This window comes from Perca fluviatilis, chromosome 16, assembly GCF_010015445.1.
Source record: "Perca fluviatilis chromosome 16, GENO_Pfluv_1.0, whole genome shotgun sequence".
In the NCBI taxonomy this organism is placed as follows: Eukaryota; Metazoa; Chordata; class Actinopteri; order Perciformes; family Percidae; genus Perca; species Perca fluviatilis.
In genome coordinates this window covers 1,168,450-1,193,449 of record NC_053127.1, presented here as the reverse complement: position 1 = coordinate 1,193,449, position 25,000 = coordinate 1,168,450, and the positions used below count along the sequence as shown (strand labels likewise).

General features: G+C 41.7%; 1 protein-coding gene across 1 annotated transcript in view; it reads right to left on the bottom strand.

Moving 5' to 3' along the window:
• LOC120544226 (glutamate receptor 1-like) overlaps nt 1-25,000 on the bottom strand; it is a 64,295-nt gene that overhangs the window by 8,425 nt on the left and 30,870 nt on the right. The window contains exons 7-17 of the mRNA XM_039777850.1: nt 24,820-24,978; nt 23,711-23,878; nt 22,783-22,887; nt 18,662-18,772; nt 17,632-17,838; nt 16,952-17,167; nt 16,136-16,259; nt 15,407-15,554; nt 14,651-14,849; nt 13,578-13,825; nt 601-715 (exon numbers count right to left, since the gene is read on the bottom strand). Of these exons, the coding sequence (XP_039633784.1) occupies nt 601-715; nt 13,578-13,825; nt 14,651-14,849; nt 15,407-15,554; nt 16,136-16,259; nt 16,952-17,167; nt 17,632-17,838; nt 18,662-18,772; nt 22,783-22,887; nt 23,711-23,878; nt 24,820-24,978 (1,800 nt within the window). The remainder of the gene's footprint in view (nt 1-600; nt 716-13,577; nt 13,826-14,650; nt 14,850-15,406; nt 15,555-16,135; nt 16,260-16,951; nt 17,168-17,631; nt 17,839-18,661; nt 18,773-22,782; nt 22,888-23,710; nt 23,879-24,819; nt 24,979-25,000) is intronic.

The window sequence follows — 25,000 nt, the reverse complement described above, 5'->3', positions numbered from 1 at the left end:
CTCGCTTAGAAACCGAAAACGTAGTAAATGCTGCTGCCTGTGGACACGTACTTTAAAGGAACACGCCAACGTTTTTTGAAATAGGGTTATTCACCGTCTCCCCTAGATGTAGATAGGTGGGCAAACGCATTTTTGTATCAGTGCATGCATTGTCTTAGTCCAGCAGCACCGCCGCTAGCTTAGCTTAGCGTAGTGAATGGAATCATCTAGTCAATATCTGCCTAGGAAATCATCTAGTCTTAATCTGCATTGCTATTTGTACTTGTTGTGAATACGCAGGCCACAAGAAGTAATTAGGTTGTTTTTTTGTTTGTTGTTGGCTCACTTTTACTAACGACATGCTAACTGGCAACAAAGGATTCCATTCATTACGCTAAGCTAAACTATCACATAGGCGCTGCCAGCCTATGCACAAGGACAAAAATGTGTTTGCCCACCTAACTACATCTAGGGGAAACGGTGAATAACCCTATTTAAAAAAACAATGGCGTTCCTTTAAGGTGTGTGTGTATGTGTGTGTGTGTGTGTGTGTGTGTGTGCGCAGGGGTGGGGTGAAGGGGGGACCGGGCCGAGCAACCCCCCCCCAGGAACTGAACTGACCTTTCTGCCGGAGTCCTTGTGTCCACACTCCCCCTTGTCATACCACCACTTGTTTTTCAACTTGTCTAAGATGGCTTGTTCATTGAGCTTCAGTACTGCTAGGTTTACTGGGATTCTTCAAAAACAAAAAGAACCATGGGAGGAGGGCAGGGGGAGGGGGGTGGTAGGGGGGGGAGGGGAATAACATAAATAACATTATGCACCTCCATGTTATGTTATGTTATTGTTCAGCTGCACAGAAACACGCTGCGGCTGCAGCAACGCTTTGAGCAAAAAATCTGGCTGGTTCGCCACAAAAAATACCCTGTAACAACGCATTATGTCATAAAATGTCAAAATGTTTAAAAATTCACTTCATAATGTAATAACCCGCATCATGTAACAAAATGCTGCATTTTGTAATAATTATATAAAATAAATATAATATTACAAAATGTAAGGTTGCACTTTTTCTTTTTACAAAAATGTATTATGGTGCTTTATGTAATAACCAAGCAAAATGGATGCCTTCACTCATTTTTTATAACACTGTCAAGTTTATTTTATGAATTCTAGCTTGTATCATGGGTGACTTAAAATCTATTTAAAAAGAATATATAAAAAATACAATTTGTTTAGTAGATTAGTATCACCTTTCATTGGTTAATACACATCACTAAATTTATTAAATATTACGTTCTGGGTTTTTATTACAAAATGCGGTAGATTATTACATAATGAATGAATTTATTAGGCCTACATTTTGACGTTTTATAACATTATGCGTTGTTATTACATAATGCGTTGTTACACATCTCAAGAACAGCAGAAAGAAAAGAACAAAACAGGCACAATCACACATAAAACTGTTTGTTTTGTGGTAAATGTCAGCGTCAAAGTGATATGCGTTAATACTCCATCTAGCCTGGTTTGGCCTGACTCCCTACATGCAAGATGTGTATTACTATATCACTTTGGGTAACCGGCAAGAGATAAAAACACTCCGGGAAACAAAACGATTAAACTGTCCAAAAACTAGAAACTATGATGTGTGTTGGAGAGATGTTAGAGGATTGCTGTAGTTTGAGTTCTTGGGGGGGCGGGGCTGAGTCAACTGTCCATCAACAAGGAGCTGGCTCCAGATGTCAGAGATCAGGGGGGCATTTTACTCAGCGTGCTAACTGGATAATCTGGGTGTATCGTCAGTCAGCTGGGCTCAGTGGGTTTACAGTTATTTAAATGATCTCCATGTGTTGTCCCAATAAAGGTCAGGGCCAGCCCGTGGCGTAGGCAGAAGAGGCAAACGCTAGGAGCAGTCCAAATGAGTAAAGAAAAGTTAAGGATAATAAGAAGGAAACGTTAAGAAAGTCACAAAAATATTGAAATAAGCAACAAAAAAGGTGCTGTGGAGGAAGGTCTGTCTAGTCCACACAGCATTCCTGGATGGGAGAAAAACATGCTCTGGTTTATTGGCATGGCCAAGGTGCCTCTGCTAAATAGTCTCAGGAAGGAACTTGTTTTGGTGGAACATGTGTACGTTCAAAAGTAGTTTTAGTCGTGCAACACAATACTCAGATTGGACAGATAGTCTAGCTAGCTGTCTGGATTTACCCTGCAGAGATCTGAGGACCAGTTAACCATAGTCCTCACAAATCCACCGGAAATAAAACGTTGTGGATATAGACTAGAATAGGGGTAACCCTTGAATCCTGTTTTGTTATGAAAGCTTTCAAAGTGTGTTTTGTAAAATACCCCCTGGATCAGAAGAAAAAAATGCTCTTCAACAAGGCCTACGAGTGAATCATTCAAATTGATCAGATCCCCTCCTATTCCAGAGGTGGAACCAATGTTTCTACGTTAACAGAGAAAGACACCAACCAGCAGGTTCAGGTTTGGTTTTGGCGGTGCCATCCGGAGTGTTTTGTGTCTGGTATTTAAGTTTTGGGTTGTTGCCGGTTACCCCGATGTGCGATTGCCTGTCGTTACCCGGCGTTGGGGGTTACGGTGATCTGACCTTGGAGTCCCCTGCCCTGGCGCCGCACTCTCCCTTGTCATACCACCATCTGTTTTTCAATTTGTCCAACAGGCCCTGCTCGTTCAGTTTTAACACTGCCAAGTTAACGGGGTTTCTACGGGGGTGATAGTAATGAGGGATAGAAGGGAACTAGGTGTTAATGAGCAGAGGACCGCCATCAGGAAGACAGCAACATCATTACATATATCTACTTATGGCATGTTATCATCATGAAATGAATCTTTGAAAGGACAAAACCATTGCTCTTCAACCCAGACCGTGTTAAGACATTGATTCCCATATTTTAAAGTTGTGCATATAAAACAGGACTGGACACACTCAACTCACAAAGATACTAAGAAAGCTTTAAAAGCTGTGTGCTGGATCCTAGACATGAATAATCATGAATAAAGCTACTAGGACAGCACTCCAATTTAAAAGTTTATTGCCACACAACCGAGGTTTTGGGCAGCGCCCTTCCTAATCGTGTGCACAGGCAAATACAGACAATACAGAGGTGGAGTAAATCCTCTCTAACTAGCACATCAATCCCAATGGAGGGAGCCACAACTAATCCAGAAGAGGGTAAGTAAACACAAACCCAACCATAAATAAGCAATGAAAAATAATCTTGGTATCTGTAACTAAATACAGTAGAAGATACTTTCGTCAAGCAGGGGTACAGGGAAAAGTATATATCCTTCAAGAAGGCCATGATTTTTATGCAGGACAATGCTCCATCACATGCATCCAAGTACTCCACTGCATGGCTAGCCAGCCTTAAAGATGACAGAATGACATGGCCCCCTTCCTCACCTGACCTAAACCCCATTGAGAACTTGTGGGCCCTTCTTAAACGTGAGATTTCCAGTGAGGGAAGACAATACACCTCTTTGAACAGCATTTGGGAGGCTGTGGTTGCTGCTGCACAAAAAGTTGATCATCGACCGATCAAGAATCTAACAGACTCCATGGATGGAAGGCTCATGACAGTTACTGAAAAGAAGGGTGGATATATTGGTCACTGAATATTTCTTGAAATGTCAGAAGTGTTTATTTGTACATTTTGAGTTTTATTCTTACTCTAAGAAATTAAAATAAACAAATGAGATGGGAACATTTTAGTTTTTCATTTAGTTGCATAATAATTCTGCACAGTAATAGTTGCCTAATAATTCTGCACACTAATAGTTGCCTAATAATTCTGCAAACAGATATTCTCCTGAGAAAGCCAAAACTCACTTTTCCTTTGTTAAATATTCAGATTTGAGGTTTATTAACATTTCTGATTGACTGAGAGTAATGTATTTGTTACAACACAGTAAATCCTCCGGAATACAACTTGCCTAACAATTTTGCACACAGTATATATATATATATATATATATATATATATATATATATATATATATATATTAAAAATCCTCAACTATCCAATATTATCGATGCAAAGTGAAAATATCGATACATATCATCCCTTGTGTGACCTAAATTGCCTCCATAGTATTGAGTATCGAAAAATGCCTCGTCTTGCAATGCCAAAGTTCAATACCTAGTGTCAGTGAGCCAATAAGCATCCAGCAGGATTCTACCAACATCTAATAATGTTTGTGATTGGCTGTCTAACGTTACACGTCGTAGAGATGTCCCAAGCACGACAGACTGTGATATTTCCCAAATGGACGGAGATCACTTTGGGAGGGAGTCGGTTGGATGGCTTGTGTAGAGCCCAGTGACCAGCTGTAGCAGAAGGATTAGTTCCCCTGAATGAAAGATTTCTGTGAGGTATACTAATAGAAATAAAATGGATAGAAAGGCCATTTCCTTTCAAATTAAAACAGCAGCATTTTATGTGTACCAGTGCCATATTAACATTTAAACTAGTGCTGTCAAACGATTAAAATATTTAATCGCGATTAATCGCATTAATGTCATAGTTAACAATAGTTAAGTCAATTAATCACACATTTTTATCTATTTTAAATGTACCTTGATTTCTTTTTGTCCCATTATTTTTTCTCATTTTAATGCTCTTATCAACATGATACGATACTTTTAAAACGGTGCCTGAACCGAAAGATATATTTATATTTAAAAAAGGAGCACCTTGTTCAATTGTATTTGTCTGTTCTGTATGTTCAAAAATATAAAACAATAAAAAGTTCATCTAAAAAAAAAAGGAGCACAAAACGGTGTAAACAACCACTGGATGGGAAAAGGTGCTGGATCCTAGACGTGAATAATCATGAATAAAGCTACTAGGACAGCACTCCAATTTAAAAGTTTAATGCCACACAACCGAGGTTTTGGGCAGCGCCCTTCCTCATCGTGTGCACAGGCAAATACAGACAATACAGAGGTGGAGTGGTGGTATTTTACAATTACAGTGAATGCACCACGAGGCTGGTGAGGCTAGCAACATAACATCATGACTGTGTTTTTCAGACAACGGCAACTACAGTCCGGTGTTGGAGTCCTCTCCAGTGAAATACAGACACACTTTACACCGTTTAGCTGTAAACATTTTAACCGTGTTTACTCCAGCTGCTAGCTAACGGTAGGCTAACGTTACCTGCTGCTAAGAGTAGTGTTGACTGGCCTCCTGTGCGGCAATGTTTCAGTTCCCTCTAACGTCCGTTTTTGGGAGCATGAGAGAGAAGCGCAGGCATCTAAGTGGCACCTAAATAAGGCACCGAAATCCGCGTTGCTTTTTGGTCTGGTAGATGACGGTCGTTAAGGCACCGGTGCCGTATTAGCACCGGGTCTCGGACCCCATTCAAAACGGCGATTTTCGTCGAAAAGCGACTAGTTTGCAGGTATGTTCAACTCTTTGGCCGGCTCGCAAGCAAGTGCAAACAAGTGGCAGCGTGCATGTTGTTTTGTTTCCGGTCTAGCTAGATCTGGTGTGGTGTTGTAGTTTTTCTAACATTACTAGTTGTTGCAACAGCATGTGAAAAAACTACAAAGTTTGCTGGGCCAAAACTAACGTTAATCTTGCGATAAAAGAATGTACGCCGTTAAAATGGGTTTTCGCTAACGCCGTTAAAAACACGTTTAACTGACAGCACTAGTTTAAACTTCTGCATAAACCGATTTTCAGAACGTTGCGGAGGTGAGATTTTGCATTGACGGACAGTGGAGTAGTAATAATACATCCATGGGCTGGCCCATAATAAATCCATGGTTGAGCCCATAATACACTTATTGTCTGACCCATAATACATCCATGGTTGGGACAATAATAAATCCATGGTTGGGCCCATAACACATCCATGGGCTGGCCCATAATACACCCATGGTTGAGCCCATAATACACTTATTGTCTGACCCATAATACATCCATGGTTGGGACAATAATACATCCATGGTTGGTCTAAACAAACAGTTCAATGGCCTTTCTAACCATTTTCTTTCTATGGGTATACTAGTGAAGAAACACAACATTTTAATGCGGTCTGGGTTGAAAAAAGCAAATGCATCCTGTTACTGACTACTGTGCAGCAATCCTCGACTTGCATTATTTCCATTCATTACCTGATAAATAAATGAGGAACAACAGTCAAATGTTTGGACATATATACCCAGTGGAATATAAAATGACATGTTGAATAGGGGTGTCACGATTCTCCAAATCCATGATTCGGTTTTCCTTTAGATTTTAAGGTCACGGTCGGATTCAATTTCTGATTTAAAGTTTTTCTTATTCAACAGCTAGAGCTACATAGATGGCTGAAGGGTACTTTGCAACAACAGCTTGAGTTTGCCAGAGTTTACGAAGTGCAAGTGAATGCAACCTACATGTTGTTATTCCCTACAAAATACAAAAATACCCACAAGGCTGTTGTTCCCCTTTACATACCAGAGACGATCCAAGCTGTAGAGTCGCAGTGACTTTTCTACAGTGATGGCCAATAAACATGAATCAATAAAATGATCAGTGATGAGCCAACCAGAATGACATCAGTGTGAAGTGACAAGACCGATGGCAACAGCAAAAGAAGAGTTTTGTTCCAAAGTCAATCATGTAAACATACTGTACATTAAATACACATTAAAAATTAAGTGTAAAACATAGAATAGTCCAGTTGAAATGTGCACAGGGTTAGGGTTAATAATTATTATTTGGAATCAAACTACATTGTTTGAAGATACTTTGCTATTTTGTTGTTTTAGTCAATCTAATTTCAATGAAATTGTAAAAATGTCATTCTGGAACAAAAACTCGCCAAATGATCCAAAGAACAGTAGCACAGTTAAGAAGAGTAAAGAGTAACTTTGGTATTTTTCAACCTGGACTGTATTTTCCATGTGTCTGTGTCTAAGTGACTGATAGGAACAAACATCTCTGAAACTGGTCCAGTATTAAACAAGAACCAAGCTGTAATAGGACTAATCTTCAGCAGTCAGCATCCACTGAAAGTTCGGTTGTTGCTGCTGACAGACTCTGATTATTATTCTAAGTGTCATAGTGTCATTCCAAGTGTCATAAGTGTCATCACAACATTATGGGATGGATCCCTTCAGAGATAGACCTTTTAGTTAAAGAGAAAGATCCTTTTAGTTTAACATGAAACAGCCCCGAAATCCAGGACTTTTAGCGTGTATACAGACAGCATATTTCCACCAGACTCCATGTAAATAATCAGGACTTTTAGCGTGTATAGAGCCAGCATATCTCCACCAGACTCCATGTAAATAATCAGGACTTTTAGTGTGTATAGAGCCAGCATATCTTCACCAGACTCCATGTAAATAATCAGGACTTTTAGCGTGTATAGAGACAGCATATCTCCACATGTAAATGGGTGAATTAAGTAAGAGTTTATTTCAACCAAACCAGAGTGGTGATTGTTGGAACAGTGGAAAGATGAACCAAGATGGCTTTTGGTAGTGTTATTTTGTTTCTGTCCACTTTGAATGAAGTGTGTTTTACAATTATAAAAGTACTGATTATTTACATGGAGTCTGGTGGGTTACATTACAGCCCGTTTTCACGGCTGCCGGTTCCAGCGTTCTCGCTCATTACTGGATAACCTTTAGATTTTTGTTCACATTAGTCACGTAGACACCAATGCATCGGTGAAATAGGGTTGAGGTTGAAAAAATAATACAGAAATTACCCTTTGAGTCTTAGCAACAGTGATTCTGCAGCAGAGAAATGAGCTGAAATCAGACTTTCATATGTGGAAATGATGAAATGAAGTAGTTATGATAATGACTTTGTCAGCTGTTAGTACTGAGAGCCGGTCAACCCAGAGGCAAAGTACAGAGTCTGTTTAAATGAAAGTAGTGAGCCGTGCGAAGGTGATTATCCAATATGCTTTCACACAAGTGCGTTGCTAAGCAACTGATCACAAAGTCTTACACGTTCTCGCTCTCTTGAATAACGTCCACGGCTCTCTCTACAAGCTGCTATCAGGAATTCTCACTTTATTAATTTGCTTCAACTGAAAAAAAAAAAACTTGCCAATTTGCCTGGTTGGGTTTTTCACTCCGTGTGTATGTGTGTGTGTGTGTGTGTGTGTGTGTGTGTGTGTGTGTGCGTGTGTGTGTGTGTAACACTTATTGATGTTGTTGGCCTACACTTTTCATTTCATAACACGCAAGAAAAGTCAGCGAACATATCTAATCTTTGGAGCTAATTTCCGTTCTGCGACTCTGGGTTGGCTGTAAAAACGCTGATGTGAAGGAGAAAGAATGAGAACGAGATGTTCTCTCATAGAACATCTGATAAACACATGAACAAAGCCCACTGATGTCTGAAACAAAGGAAGGGAGGAAACATGACTTCCAAATGCTGCTGTCAGATAAGAATAAAAACCCAATGGTATTCATGTTCTAACGGAGCTACAATTGTTGTTTTTTTTTTCTCCCCGTTATTGGCCTTTAGAGACAGTTATCCAGCAAGCATTTCAATCCTGAGTAGATGTTAACAGAGTGCTGACTTTAATCATTTCTTTGTTACATTTAATTTAGGATTTATACTTTTTGATTCAGTTCAAATTCAGTGACTATTAGCCAAAGTAAAACAATTCGAAAATACTTAAAACTAAAAATTAATTACCCCAATTATCCTTTTTTTAAAGCAATGTTTTATCTGACAGCACCGATAGATAGATAGAAAAACAGACAGACAGACAGACAGGCAGAGAGACAGGCAGACAGGCATATACAGTGCCTTGCGAAAGTATTCGGCCCCCTTGAACTTTTCGACCTTTTGCCACATTTCAGGCCTCAAACATAAAGATATAAAACTGTAATTTTTTGTGAAGAATCAACAAGTGGGACACAATCATGAAGTGGAACGAAATTTATTGGATATTTCAAACCTTTTAAACAAATAAAAAACTGAAATATTGGGCGTGCAAAATTATTCAGCCCCCTTAAGTTAATACTTTGTAGCGCCACCTTTTGCTGCGATTACAGCTGTAAGTCGCTTGGGGTATGTCTCTATCAGTTTTGCACATCGAGAGACTGACATTTTTGCCCATTCCTCCTTGCAAAACAGCTCGAGCTCAGTGAGGTTGGATGGAGAGCGGCCATTCTAACACCTGGATATGTTTACTTGTGAACCATTCCATTGTAGATTTTGCTTTATGTTTTGGATCATTGTCTTGTTGGAAGACAAATCTCCGTCCCAGTCTCAGGTCTTTTGCAGACTCCATCAGGTTTTCTTCCAGAATGGTCCTGTATTTGGCTCCATCCATCTTCCCATCAATTTTAACCATCTTCCCTGTCCCTGCTGAAGAAAAGCAGGCCCAAACCATGATGCTGCCACCACCATGTTTGACAGTGGGGATGGTGTGTTCAGGGTGATGAGCTGTGTTGCTTTTACGCCAAACATAGCGTTTTGCATTGTTGCCAAAAAGTTCGATTTTGGTTTCATCTGACCACAGCACCTTCTTCCACATGTTTGGTGTGTCTCCCAGGTGGCTTTTGGCAAACTTTAAACGACACTTTTTATGGATATCTTTAAGAAATGGCTTTCTTCTTGCCACTCTTCCATAAAGGCCAGATTTGTGCAGTATACAACTGATTGTTGTCCTATGGACAGAGTCTCCCACCTCAGCTGTAGATCTCCGCAGAGTTCATCCAGAGTGATCATGGGCCTCTCGGCTGCATCTCTGATCAGTCTTCTCATTGTATGAGCTGAAAGTTTAGAGGCGGACGGCCGGTCTTCGTAGATTTGTAGTGGTCTGATACTCCTTCCATTTCAATATTATCGCTTGCACAGTGCTCCTTGGGATGTTTAAAGCTTGGGAAATCTTTTTTCTTTTTGTACCCAAATCCGGCTTTAAACTTCTCCACAACAGTATCTCGGACCTGCCTGGTGTGTTCCTTGTTCTTCATGATGCTCTCTGCGCTTTACACGGACCTCTGAGACTATCACAGAGCAGGTGCATTTATAACGGAGACTTGATTACACACAGCTGGATTCTATTTATCATCATTAATTATTTAGGTCAACATTGGATCATTCAGAGATCCTCACTGAACTTCTGGAGAGGAGTTTGCTGCACTGAAAGTAAAGGGGCTGAATAATTTTGCACGCCCACTTTTTCAGTTTTTTATTTGTTAAAAAAGTTTGAAATAGCCAATGAATTTCGTTCCACTTCATAATTGGGACCCACTTGTTGTTGATTCTTCACAAAAAATTACAGTTTTATATCTTTATGTTTGAGGCCTGAAATGTGGCAAAAGGTCGAAACGTTCAAGGGGGCCGAATACTTTCGCAAGGCACTGTAGATAGATACATAGACATACAGGCAGACATATAGATAGATAGATAGATAGATAGATAGATAGATAGATAGACAGACAGGCAGAGAAACAGACAGACAGCAAGACAGACAGATAGACACATAGATAGATAGATAGATAGATAGATAGATAGATAGCGGCATCGTCAGCGTAGCGACAGATCGGCAGGTTGGCAGTCAGACAGGTAAACAGGCCGACTGAAACACTGAGACAGACAGACAGACAGACAGACAGATAGACAGACAAAGACAGACAGACAGTAAGACGGACAGACATAATGACAAAGACGAACAGAAGAGAGAGAAAGACAAGACAAACAGATTAAGAGACAGACAGACAGACAGACTGACTGACTGACAGACAAACACACAGACAGTCAACAAGTCTAAAACCCAAAACTGACAGACTGTTCTGTGATGGCCACTTCTGATTGTACATCTCTGAAACTGTGTACTGTTCAATAGTACTCTCCTGTTTGAACTGCGCTCTGCAGAGGTGGGACCAAGTCTCAGGTAAATCTTAGTTCTTGACTTATTAAAATAAGTAAAAAGGTTTCAAAATAGTGGCAAAAGTCTAGAAATGTCATAAATGACAAATACAAGTCAAAAGAAGCAAAAAAGAAGAAGAAAAAAATGTCAGAAAAAGTACCAAAATAGTCAACAAAGGTGACAAAAAAAGTCAAAAAAGCGACAAGTCTTTCTGAAGTCGTGACCCAGAACTTGAGTCCCAACCTGTGCAGACCGGGTCCACTGTTTACATCCCATAACTCTGGCATAGTCATGTTAGAAAATAAAGTTTAAAAACATCTACTTTTAGTTTTTAGTTGATGTAACTCTTTTAACTGTTTAACATTTGGATTGAAAGACCAAGAAAACAAAGAGAGGATAATTACAGCTCAACAGTGAACAGCTCTGGTTCTGGAAGGGATTTTCCTCCGTTCTATATCTCCGTTGATGTTTCATTAAATGCTGATATAAAGAGTTTTAACCCCGGACCCGAGCCAACCAGCTACGAGATGAATCAGGACTGTAAAAAAAAACTAGAGCCCGACCGATTAATCGGTGGGCCGATATTATCCTAACATTTTCCTAACTATCTGTATCGGCATTTATCAGTCCCTCCAGAAAAACGTGATTATGCGTTCGCATTTTTTCAAATATGCCGCACTTTTGCCGCATAATTTGCGAATTTCTGCGCAAAATATGCGGGGCTTGCATGATTTCATAATCCCCGCATTTTTGTTGCAAAAAAGTCCCATAATATATCTTAGCAGAAAGTTGAAAAATGTTGCGTTTACTTCACACAAGAGCAGCCATTTCCCCCTGTTGCCATGGGAACGTTATGAAGTGACGTCATTACGCAACGTGAACATCATCGAAAAGCAGGGTGTTGGGGGGGATCACTGTTTTTTCTCTTTGTCATCAAACCGCAGTTTTTGCAAGTTCCCCTAATTTCATCGCATAAAATTGCATAAATATAATATAGCATATTCCATCGCAATTTTTAAGTCAACGTGCCGCATAATGAAGGACTGATTTATAATGGCCAATACATATATAATAATACATATACAATATTTAAAAAATAAAATAAAAAACCCCTTCAACTGTGTTCTGAGTGTTGGCATTGCAGAGTCTGTCCACCAGAGGCCGCTCTACAACCTCCCTGTTGGCAACACTCGTGTTTAACCCTTTAAGTTTCCTATCTTAAATTTGTATTTTTAGACATTTTATTTATCGGAACTTTAACATATTTTGATGTTCTGTTGTGACAATAAAATAAAAAAGTTTATTTTTAGACTGCGTTATCATATTATTTTAGTGATAAATAACTACAAATAACTAATGTTAGGGAAATCTGTTTATGTTTTGTTACGTATTTCTGGACTATTTTTTTAAATACAGTATATATTGGCCGATATATCGGAATATCAAATTTTTAAATCCCCAAATATTGGATATTGTATCGATATCGGCCTTAAAAATTCTTTATCGGTCGGGCTCGTTTTCAAACTTTTTTACAAACAGTAAAAAAGTGACAAAAAAGTGGAATAAACAACAAAAATCTCGGAAAAAACATTAAAAAAAACGTCCTTTTACTGCATGAGGCAGGAAACAAGGTACCGTTGGGTGGTAAAGCCCGTGTGACGGTTCCCAAATGGGTCCAACAGTTGAGCAGGAAAACCAAGAACTCAACTTGAATGTTTGTTGCTTAAAAGATAAAAGTGAGTTGATTAAACGATGCGTTTGAGAACCTCTGGTTTAGGGTTTAGACTTGATGACTGATAATCTAAATTCTAACGGAGAAAATGAACGGGACCTTTTCCTTCCAGAACCAGACTGTTGAGCTGTACAATAACTCAACATGTGCTGTCTGTTTGGCTTGATTTCCCCAAGAAACAGACACAACAGGACCTCAACATTTACCTTACATTTACATAATGTATATTTTTTCTACTTAGTGTGTATCTGTTATTCTGATGTGTGTAAACATTTTCTTTTAAGCTGCTGTAGCACAGGAATTCCCCCAGTGTGGGATTAATAAAGTCTATCTTATCTTATGTTATCTTATGTTACCCCCCTGTGTTTAATATAATAGGGAAGTTTAGCAGCACTGTGCTTTACATGCCGTAGTATGTGTAGGTATAACATTAAGTACTTTTTACACACAAAATGTACGTTTTGCATTATTTATGGTGAGGATTTTACAGCGCTTTTAAAATAAGAATCAGTTCTTAGTGATGTTGAATATACACGAAAATAGAAAACATTGGGTGCTGGAAAAAAAACGGAAAAACATGAAAGAATGAAGCAAAAACGTTGGAAAGAAAGAAGCAAAAACGTTGGAAAGAAAGAAGCAAATACGTTGGAAAAAAATGGCAAAACTGTTGAAAAAAAACAGCAAAAATGTTGGAAAAAAAGCGCCGGAAAAACGAGCAATAACACCTGGAATAAAATAATAAAAATATAGTTATAATAATATATGCTAATATAATATAAAAATATAATAATAAAAACCAGACCACCCTTTGAGTGATGAGTGAATCTAAATTCTAACGGAGAAAAGGAACGGGACGGTTTCCTTCCAGAAGCAGACTGTTGAGCTGTATAATAACTCAACATGTTTGAGTTGGATTTCCTACAGAAACAGACACAACAGGACCCCAACATTTACCCCCCCCCGCCCCCGTGGGCCGTCCCGTGTCCCGAGACTCGGAGCGTACCTGAGGCGCGATCCTTTGGGCGTGGCCACGCCGTAACCTTTGGAGTCCAGGTTCCCGCCCACTTTCATGGTGTCGCAGGGCTTCCTCTGCTCGATGTACTCGTTCATGGACGACTCCAGCAGGTAGGCGTACTTCCCCTTCGACTTGCGGACGCGGCTCACGCCCTCGTTGGTGTTCTTCACGAACACCGAGGGGTCCGTGCTGCGCATGTACGACCACATCTTCTCAAAAACTGCAATCTTTGAGCGCTAGAGTCGGAGAAGATAAAAACAGAGAAACGTTATCGGGAGTCAAACACTGCACGTTACTTTAGGACAAACGCTTTACTTTCATCTACCTTTAGACGCAACATTAGTAGAGACATAAAGTTACTGGCTTTTTGGGACATTTTTGCCTCTTTGTTGGGGCATTTTTCGGACATGTTTTTGGGGCATTTTAGTCGCTTTTTTGGGGCAATTTTGGGGGCATTTTTTGGGACATTTTTGTTACTTGTTTTGGCATTTTTGGGACATTTTTGGACTTAGATTTAGTAAGTAAATAGGACATTTTTTTTCTCTCACTTTTTTCAAAGTTTGTCTCTTATTTGAATTTGTTGTCCCATTTGTCGCCCTAGTGTTGCCTTACTTTCTACTGTCTTTTTCCAAGGTTTGTCTCCTTTTTCCATCATCATCTAAATGTTTTCCATGTCCAAGGCTGTTGTTTAGTAAATCTATCGCTGTATTATAGAGATATGTCTTTATAGAGACTTATTTTTTCTACCAAAAAATTGGTTAGGGGGGACACGGCTTAAAAACACTTTTCAAAGGGGGAAAATTACTGAGAATAGCTTGAGAACCAGTGGCCTAGTGTCTGGTAGGCATAATTTGTTAATTTCTTCAGAATAATGAGGATAAGAGGTAGTAAGTAAAGCGGTGAGTCGTGCTGACCCTGAAGAACAGGATTAAAGTGGGACATTTTTTGGGCATTTTTGTCACTATTTTGTCGCTTTTTTGAGGCATTTGTGAGAAATTTGTGAGAAATTTTTTTTTTGCATTTTTGTCGCTTTAGTAAGTAAAGCGCTGAGTGGTGCTGACCCTGAAGAACTCCTTGGTGGAGCCTCCGTCCAGCGTCCCGTAGGCGATCTCGGTCTGCTTAGCCAGATCCTCGGCGCTCTCGATGGGAGACACCATGCGCTCCACCGTCAGGAACGCCGCCAGGTTGGCCGTGTACGACGAGATGATGATGAGGGTGAAGAACCACCAGACTCCCCCCACGATCCGGCCCGACAGAGACCTGCAGCAGGAGGGGGCAAGTACTCAGATTACTGCTGTTAAAATACTTTCTGTCTCTCTTTCTGTCTCTCTCTCTCTTTTTCTCACTCTGTCTCACTCTCTCTCTGTCTCTCTTTCAGACAGAAAGAGAGAGAGACAGAAAAAGAGAGACACTCTTTTTCTGTCTCTTTCTCTCTCTCATTCTGTCTCTCTCTCTTTCTGTCTCTCTATCTCTGTATCTCTCTTTCTCTCTCTCTTTCTGTCTCTCTCTTTCTCTCTCTCTCTTTCTGTCTCTCTCTCTCTCTCTGTCTCTGTCTCTCTCATTCTGTCTCTCTCTCTTTCTGTCTCTCTATCTCTGTATCTCTTTCTCTCTCTCTTTCTGTCTCTCTCTTTCTCTCTCTCTCTTTCTGTCTCTCTCTCTCTCTCTGTGTCTCTGTCTCTGTCTCTGTCTCTCTCTCTCTCTCTCTCTCTCTCTCTCTCTCTCTCTCCCTCCCTGTCTCTCTCTTTCTGTCTCTCTTTCTGTACTTTAGTCTCTCTGCAGATAAAAGAGTGGAGTTGAAAGCGGGGGCTGTGGGGTACCTGGGGGAGATGTCGCAGCCCTGCTGCATGAAGGCCCCGAGAGAGAACCAGAGAGAGTTGAAGATCCCAAAGTCGTTGGTGTGCTCCGGGCTCTCCTTCTCTTTCTGCTGGTTCTGGTTCTGGTTCTGGATGTGAGCCTGGAAGAACCCTGAGGAACAGAAACCGCCTCACGTTACTGAAGACTCAGGAACAGCAGTGTAGTAGTACTCCAGACCGTTTTAAAGGTCTCGGAATCGTTCACCTTTTTATCTTCAAAAACACAAAGTTTCTAGATCAAAAATATGGGTTTCTATCAACCAAAATGTCCCAAAAAAAATAACGTGGATGGTTCCCTACAACCCTCTTCACAAGAGAAATACATGATCAGTTCACTACATTCATTGAATTTGGGTGTTTTAATCTATTTTATAGCATTTCAAAAAACACTGATAAAAAAACACTGAAAAAAGTGACAAAAATGACGCAAAAGGTTCAAAAACATTGGGGAAAAAAACAACAAACGTAAAAAAAATGCTGAAAACCCCCCCAAAAAATGTCAAAAAAGCGCAGAAAAAAAACCCCAAAAGTTTTTTAAAACACAGAAACAACGGAAAAAACGTAGTAAAACATGAAAAATGTTGGTAAAAAAGTGCCAAAAGCATTGGAGTAAGGTCTGGTCTTGGCCTGGGTTTAGGTGGAGGAAACCAGCAGGGATGTTTCAGAGTGTGATGAAGAGGATGATGAAGATACCTGGAGAGTGAACGAGCTCAGAGGAGGAGGACGGCTGAGCGTGTCGGGAGGAAGAGGAGGGCATAGTTTCATCTTCATCGTCAGAGTCTTCCCCCTTCCATTCATACGGACTGAAACGACTCACCTGGGACACAGCACAGACACAAACCAGCACATTTAAAGGACACCTGGACTCTCTGTCTCCATGTTTCTGTGTCTGAGAGTCTGATGGAACAACAATCTGTGAAACTGGTCCAGTATTAAACCAGAACCAAGCTGTAATGTAACCCTACAGGACTAATGTTCAGCAGCAGTTAGAGTCACTAAAAGTTCAGTTTTCACCCACCAGACTCCATGTAAATAATCAGGACTTTTATCATCGTAAAACACACTTCATTCAAAGAGGACAGAAACTAAATCAAACTACCAAAAGCCGTCTTGGTTCATCTTTCCACTGTTCCAACAATCACCACTCTGGTTTGGTTGAAATAAACCCTTAATTCACCCATTTACATGTGGAGATATGCTGGCTCTATACATGCTAAAAGTCCTGATTATTTACATGGAGTCTGGTGGAGATATGCTGGCTCTATACACGCTAAAAGTCCTGATTGTTTACATGGAGTCTGGTGGAAATATGCTGGCTCTATACACGCTAAAAGTCCTGATTATTTCCATGGAGTCTGGTGGAGATATGCTGGCTCTATATACGCTAAAAGTCCTGATTATTTACATGGAGTCTGGTGGAGATATGCTGGCTCTATACACGCTAAAAGTCCTGATTATTTACATGGAGTCTGGTGGGTTTTATTTGTTAGAGTGTGAGAGTCTTCTGACCAGGAAGAGCACAACGCTGACTCCGATGTAGGCGAAGACGATGCACATCCAGATCTCGTAGGCCAGCGGGTCCAGGAAGGAGAAGACCCCCGGTTTGGACTTGGTGGGTTTCTTGATCATGATGGAGATCCCCAGAGACATGAAGGGTTTGGTGAAGTCAATCACCTGCTCTCGCACCAGGGTGATGGTGAGGGGCGCCACGGCCACGTCTGCCTTCTACACACAGAGAGAGAGAGAGAGAGAGAGAGAGAGAGAGAGAGATACAGAGGGGGGGAGATATAAGACAGAGAGAGACAGGAGAGAGAGAGAGAGATACAGAGAGAGGGGGGCGGAGAGAGAGACAGAGAGAGAGAGAGAGAGAGAGATACAGAGAGGGGAGATATAGAGACAGAGAGAGAGAGAGAGAGACAGAGAGAGGGAGAGAGAGAGACAGACAGACAGAGACAGAGGGAGAGAGAGAGACAAAGAGAGGGAGAGAGAGAGACAGAGACAGACGGAGAGAGAGAGAGAGACAGACAGACAGACAGAGACAAAGAGAGACAGACAGACAGAGACAGATAGAGAGAGAGAATTTAGTTATCTGAACGCAGCACAAAGCAGATTCTCCCCTTGGTAATGAGTTCATAATAATAATAATAATAATAATAATAATAATAGTAATAATAATAGTAATAACTGACCCCGTAGACCAGTTCTCCCACCATGCCGTTCCACAGCTTGGTCTCGGGGTCTCTGGCTCCGTACTTGCCGTCCCCGACCAGCTCCAGCCGGTACACGAAGCCCACGTGTTTGGCGATCTCCGCCGCCAGCTCGGCGCAGTAACCTTCGTACCGCTCGTTCCCTTCAAACTGCTCGTGGTTCTTCTTCAGCATCATGTAGGGCGCCTCCTGCACGCACACACTCGTTTAGTTTCTCTTTAATCACTTCCTGTATGGAGACATTCTTTTATGGTGGTGATATGTCCCTGTCTTACCAGTATGGTGGAGATGTGTTCAGGATCATACCAGTATGGTAGTGATGTGTCCCTATCTTACCAGTATGGTGGTGATGTGTTCAGGGTCTTACCAGTATGGTAGTGATGTGTCCCTATCTTACCTGTATGGTGGTGATGTGTTCAGGGTCTTACCAGTATGGTAGTGATGTGTCCCTATCTTACCTGTATGGTGGTGATGTGTTCAGGGTCTTACCAGTATGGTAGTGATGTGTCCCTATCTTACCAGTATGGTGGTGATGTGTTCAGGGTCTTACCAGTATGGTGGTGATATGATGGTGATGTGTTCAGGGTCTTGCCAGTATGGTGGTGATATGATGGTGATGTGCTCAGGGTCTTACCAGTATGGTGGTGATATGATGGTGATGTGTTCAGGGTCTTACCAGTATGGTGGCGATATGATGGTGATGTGTTCAGGGTCTTACCAGTATGGTGGTGATATGATGGTGATGTGTTCAGGATCTTACCAGTATGGTGGTGATATGATGGTGATGTGTTCAGGGTCTTACCAGTATGGTGGTGATATGATGGTGATGTGTTCAGGGTCTTAGCAGTATGGTGGTGATATGATGGTGATGTGTTCAGGGTCTTACCAGTATGGTGGTGATATGATGGTGATGTGTTCAGGGTCTTAGCAGTATGGTGGTGATATGATGGTGATGTGTTCAGGGTCTTACCAGTATGGTGGTGATATGATGGTGATGTGTTCAGGTTCTTACCAGTATGGTGGTGATGATGAAGGTTCTGTTGGGCAGGTCCTTTAAGTCCTCCATGGGCGGTTTGTAGACAGCTGTGTTCACGTAGCCTCTGGCCTCGTTCCAGTAGCCGATCTGAACACACAGCGCCACCGTTACACTTCACGGTGGAACCACACACGGAGGAGACATTTCATAGGCAGATTTATTTTACCCTCCTGCTGTCCTCGGGTCAACTTTGATTTTCAAAAAGTTTCTATATCAGAAATTTGGGTTTATTTCATCCAAACTTTCAAAAAACAAGTAACGCTGATGGTTCTTCACATAAATGATCAGATCACTACTTAGAATTTGGGTGTTTCATTCAATTTTAGGTAGGTAGGTAGGTAGGTAAGTAAGTAGGTAAGTAAGCAAATAAGTAGATAAGTAAGTAAGTAATGTGTAAATAGAGTAGGTAAGTAGGTGGGTAAGGTAAATGGAGTAAGAGTAAATGAAGTGGGTGATGTGGTAGATGGAGTAAGGTGGGTGAAGTGGCGGGTGGGTGGTAAGTGGAGTGGGAGTAAATCGTGGGTGAGTAGAGTAGGTGGGTGGGTAGGTGGGTGAAGTGGAGTAGTGGGGTAAGGGGTGGGTAGGTAGAGTGAGGTGGGTGAAGGTGAGAGTAGGTGGGTGGAGTAATGGGTAGGTGGAGTAGAGTGGGGTGGGTGAGTGAGTGGGGAGTGGGGGTGGGTGGTGGGGTGGGTGGGTGGAGTAGATGGGGTGGTGGTGAGGTAAGGTAGGTAGAGTGAAATGGGGTGGGTGAGTAAGTGAGGTGGGTGGAGTGAGTGAGTGAGGTAGTGGAGATTGAGAGTACAAATAAGTGGATGAGTGAGTGAAGTGATTAAGTGGAAATGGTGGGTGGGGAGTAAGGTGGGTGAAGTGAGCAGAGTAAAGTAGGGTGGGTAGTAAGGTAGGTGAAGTAGAGTGATGAGTTAGGTGGGTGAAGTAGAGTAGAGTGGGTGAAGTGAGTGAGTGGAGTAGAGTAGGTGGGTAAGTGAAGTAGTGGGTAGAGTAGAGTGGATGAAGTGAGTGGGTGAAGTAGAGTAGAGTGGGTGAGTAAGTGGTAGAGTAGAGTGGGTAGAGTAAGTAGAGTGGGTGGAAATAGGTGGGTAAAGTAAGTGGTGGAAATGGGGTGGGTAAGTAAAGTGGATGAGAGTAGTGGGTAGAGTAAGTAAGTGGGTAGAGTAGGGTAGGTGGGTAAGTGGAGTAAAATAGGTGGGTGGAGTAGAGTGGATGAAGTAAGTGGGTGAAGTGAAGTGAAGTGGGTAAATTAGAGTAAGTAGAGTAAAGTGGGTGAAGTGAAGTAGAGTAAGTGAATTAAGAGTAGGTGGGTAGAGTGAGTAAAATGAAGTGGGTGAAGTAGAGTAGAGTGGGTGAAGTGAAGTGAAATGGGTGGGTGAGTAAGTGGAGTAAGGTAGAGTGGGTGAAAGTAAGAGTAGAGTAAGTAGAGTGGGTGAAGTGGTAGAGTAGAGTAAGTGAAATAGAGTGGGTGATTAAAGTGAGAGTAGGTGAAGTGATGGTGGTAGGTGATGAAATAGGGTAGGTAGGTAAGTAAGTAGGTAGATGGGTTAAAATAATAATAATAATGTAATAATGTAACACCAACAGAGCCCATTCAGTCTGCACGGTTAGTACTTTAACTTTTAATATCTACGTAGGGTACTTTTACTTTCGGAACATTCTGAATGAAAGACTTTTACTTGTCAGAGTGGATGTTTAAACTGCGGTGTAGTTTCTCTGACTCGAGTAGAGACAGATTATTCTGAAGAGAAGTCATGCAGGGACTCTGGGACACGTTGAGAGGAACCTGAGTCAGCTTTATACCAGCTGCTGATTGGCTGATGATCACACCTTTAATCAGACCGGAGGGAGCCCGTTAGTTAAAATCAGCTGACGTGGTGAAAACCTCGTTTGGTGTGACTCACACTAGGAAAGTATATGATAACGCCGCGGTACATACAGATATTAAAATGTGTGTGTGTGTGTGTGTTCTCAGTTCTGCTGCTTTAAGTGTTTTAAATCCAACAAACTGCTTATAGGATTTAACTCTTGTGTTGTCTTCCCTTCGACTATGGAATGCCATTTTATTCCGAATTAAATAAATGAATAAATACATAAACAAATGAATAAATACATGAATAAATAAATAAATATGCCTTTGAAATACATCATGAAATAAATAAATGAGGCAATAAATACATAAATAATTAAATAAATTTAATTTTTTAATGGTACTTTTATTTCATAAGTCCACATTTATTTCAAGAGACTTATTTTCCTAATGCCACATTTATTTATTTCACTCTCTATTTATTTCAAGTTCTTATATGCAAATCAGGGGGCGTGGCTATCTCTCACATTCAGAACAAGGTGAATGGGACTTCTTCATTTTAACAATTTTCACCATCTTATTGATCACTAAATTCAATTCTGAGAACGTTTTCGGTGAGAAATGAACAGTTTAGATTTCGAATATAGGCAGTCTTGCGAAAAGCGTTGCCGAATTGACAATTGGCTTCAAAGTTGAGAAGCTCCATATAGTGACGCGACAGCCAGCAGGCGCCTGCCTGGGCTGCTAGCTCGTCGCTCGGAGAACCCAATGTAAGCTGGAGGTCTCTCTCTCACACACACACACACACACACACACACACACACACACACACACACACACACACACACACACACACAGGCGGGGGAGAGAGAGATACCCGTTTCTCTTCGAGAAGAATTCCCATTCACCTTGTCTCACTTCACCTTCAACGGAGATGTTCAGTTTAATGTGAATTAGAGCAGTCGTTTGCCCGCTAGCTCACTTAACAACGCCTCAGCTGTCGTGTCAACCCACAGTGGACAGAGTACCACGAGCTGCTGGTCGTGGTGCTCCGTCAGGTCAGCGCTAGTTGGTCATCTAGTGACCCCAGAATAGGTGACTGTGGGCTGGGTAAAGAGTACCGCGAACTGCCAGTCGTGTTGCACTCTCACTTCGCCAGCCTTTTTATGCCCACGGCTCTGTTCTGAATGTGAGAGATAGCCACGCCCCCTGATTTGCATATAAGAACTGGAAATAAAAAGTCTCTTGAAATAAATAAATGTGGACTTATGAAATAAAAGTACCATGAAATAATTAAATGTATTTAAGTATTTATGTATTTATTGCCTCATTTATTTATTTCATGATGTATTTCAAAGGCACATTTATGTATTTATTCATTTATTTAATTCTGAATAAAACGGCATTCCATAGTCGATCGCAGCGTTTCGTTTTTCTGGGTCAAAATTTAAAAATCAGGGCGCCCGGTTAGCACAGTTGGTAGGGCGGGCGCACATATATGGAGGTTTACTCCTCGACGCAGCGGGCCGAGGGTTCGACTCTAACCTGTGGTCCTTTGCTGCGTGTCATTCCCCCCTCTCTCTCTCTCTCTCTCTCTCTCCCTTTCATGTCTTCAGCTGTCCTGTCACATAAAGGCCTAAAAATGCCCAAAAATGATCATAAAAAAGAAATTCAAACTTATTCTTAACGTTTCGGTCGACTTTTCGACACTGTTGTCACGTTTCCCGATGTTGTTGTCACTTTTTACGATGTTTTTGTTACTTTTTACGATGTTTTTGTCACTTTTTACAATGTTTTTGTCACCTTTTTCAACGTTCTTTTATGAATTTACATTCAAATGCTTTACAAATTTAATAAAACACCAAAATTCAATGAAAGTACTGAACAGTTAATTTATATAACTTGTGAAGAACGTTGTAGGGAACCGTCCACGTTATTTCTTTTGACAATTTGGTTGAAAGAAAACCCAAATTTCTGATACAGAAACTTTTTGAAAATGGGTCAAACAGGAGAGTTAAACCTAATGAAAGAAAACGTTGTTTTATGGAACATATGATTGAATATAAAAGGCAGAACTAAAAAAAAGAACGACATTTACATTTTAAAGTGCAGTTTTCTGCTGATATTGTCTGTTAACTAACACAGGAAGTGTCTCAGTGTCGCAGCATTTTGCGATGTGTGTATCGTGCCCGTTGCTATGGCGATATGAAAACGATATTTCGTGTGGTGCAGCCGGTCCACACCAGAGCTCTGCTGGAAGCGGGCTGGTTTAACAGACCTTCCTGGGCCCGGTGAGGCTCAGCTCCATCACACTCAGAGAGTAGTTGGTCCGATGGCCTCGCTCATCAAACTGGACCCAACCGGTCAGCCCGTTCAGACGCACCTGGATACACACACACACACACACACACACACACACACAGAGACACACATACAGACACGCACACACACACACACACAGACACAGACACGCAACACAAAAATGTTAAAATATAATATATTTTAACTTAATTTCGTAATAATCTGCTGCAGTATTTTGTGTGTATCTGTGTGTGTGTGTACCTGCTGCAGGGCTCTCTGTACGTTGTGTGTGTGTGTGTGTGTGTGTGTGTGTGTGTGTGTGTGTGTGTCTGTGTGTGTGTGTGTGTGTGTGTCTGTGTGTCTGTGTGTCTGTGTTGTGTACCTGCTGCAGGGCTCTCTGTACGTGTGTGTGTGTGTGTGTGTGTGTGTGTGTGTCTGTGTGTCTGTGTTTTGTACCTGCTGCAGGGCTCTCTGTATGTTGTGTGTGTGTGTGTGTGTGTGTGTGTGTGTGTGTGTGTTGTGTACCTGCTGCAGGGCTCTCTGTATATGTGTGTGTGTGTGTGTGTTGTGTACCTGCTGCAGGGCTCTCTCTGTGTGTGTGTGTGTGTGTGTGTGTGTGTGTGTGTGTTGTGTACCTGCTGCGGGGCTCTCTGTATGTGTGTGTGTGTGTGTGTGTGTGTGTGTGTGTGTGTGTGTGTGTGTGTGTGTGTGTGTGTTGTGTACCTGCTGCAGGGCTCTCTGTATGTGTGTGTGTGTGTGTGTGTGTTGTGTACCTGCTGCAGGGCTCTCTGTATGTGTGTGTGTGTGTTGTGTACCTGCTGCAGGGCTCTCTGTATGTGTGTGTGTGTGTGTGTGTGTGTGTGTGTGTGTGTGTGTGTGTGTGTGTGTGTGTGTGTGTTGTGTACCTGCTGCAGGGCTCTCTGTATGTCGATGCCCTGGCCCCAGGGCGCCGGCGGGTTCGCCAGACACTCGCCGGCATTGCCACGGCGAGAGATGTCGATGCGTTGTCGCCGCAGGTTCTGGAACGCCGTCGCCATGACGCTGACGCCGTCGTATGTCAGAGCTCCCGTATACTGAGGACCACACACACACACACACACACACACACACACACACACACACACACACACACACACAGACACACACAAACACACACAGACACACACAAACACACACAGATAGACACAGACACACACAGACACGTTCATCAAGTTAGAGTGTGTGTGAGAATTAGGTTATGGTTAAGGTGAGGGTAAGGGTTAAGGTTAGGCATTTAGTTGTGATGGTTAAGGTTAGGGTAAGGGTTAAGGTTAGGCATTTAGTTGTGATGGTTAAGGTGAGGGTAAGGGTTAAGGTTAGGCATTTAGTGGTGATGGTTAAGGTGAGGGTAAGGGTTAAGGTTAGGCATTTAGTTGTGATGGTTAAGGTTAGGGTAAGGGTTAAGGTTAGGCATTTAGTTGTGATGGTTAAGGTGAGGGTAAGGGTTAAGGTTAGGCATTTAGTTGTGATGGTTAAGGTGAGGGTAAGGGTTAAGGTTAGGCATTTAGTTGTGATGGTTAAGGTGAGGGTAAGGGTTAAGGTTAGGCATTTAGTTGTGATGGTTAAGGTGAGGGTAAGGGTTAAGGTTAGGCATTTAGTTGTGATGGTTAAGGTTAGGGTAAGGGTTAAGGTTAGGCATTTAGTGGTGATGGTTAAGGTGAGGGTAAGGGTTAAGGTTAGGCATTTAGTGGTGATGGTTAAGGTAAGGGGCTAGGGTATTAATTATGTCAGGGTTAGGTACTCAACACATCCCTCTAGCCCTCAGACCTGGTGAAATATTAACCTAAGTCTGTCACATCATATGGATACAACTAGAAAGATACAATGTGCCTGTTCCCAGCATTAGCACAACACTTAGCGATGGTTAGCTTGTTACCTGTGATGATATATGCTAAATGTAACGTCTCTTTTACATTACTGTGTGTGTGTGTCTGTGTGTGTGTGTGTGTGTGTGTGTATGTGTGTGTGTGTGTACCCTAAGCCTCCTGCGGGCCAGTTTAAGGTCTTTGCTGTCAAACTCCAGCCAGTCCCGGTCGATCTTCTCCACGACCGGATCGGACCGGTTCACCAGCTGGAGGCCCGTCACGTTAGGACCCAGCCTCTGGAAATCTGTCATGTTCAGGTCCAGGAAGCCCTGACACACACACACACACACA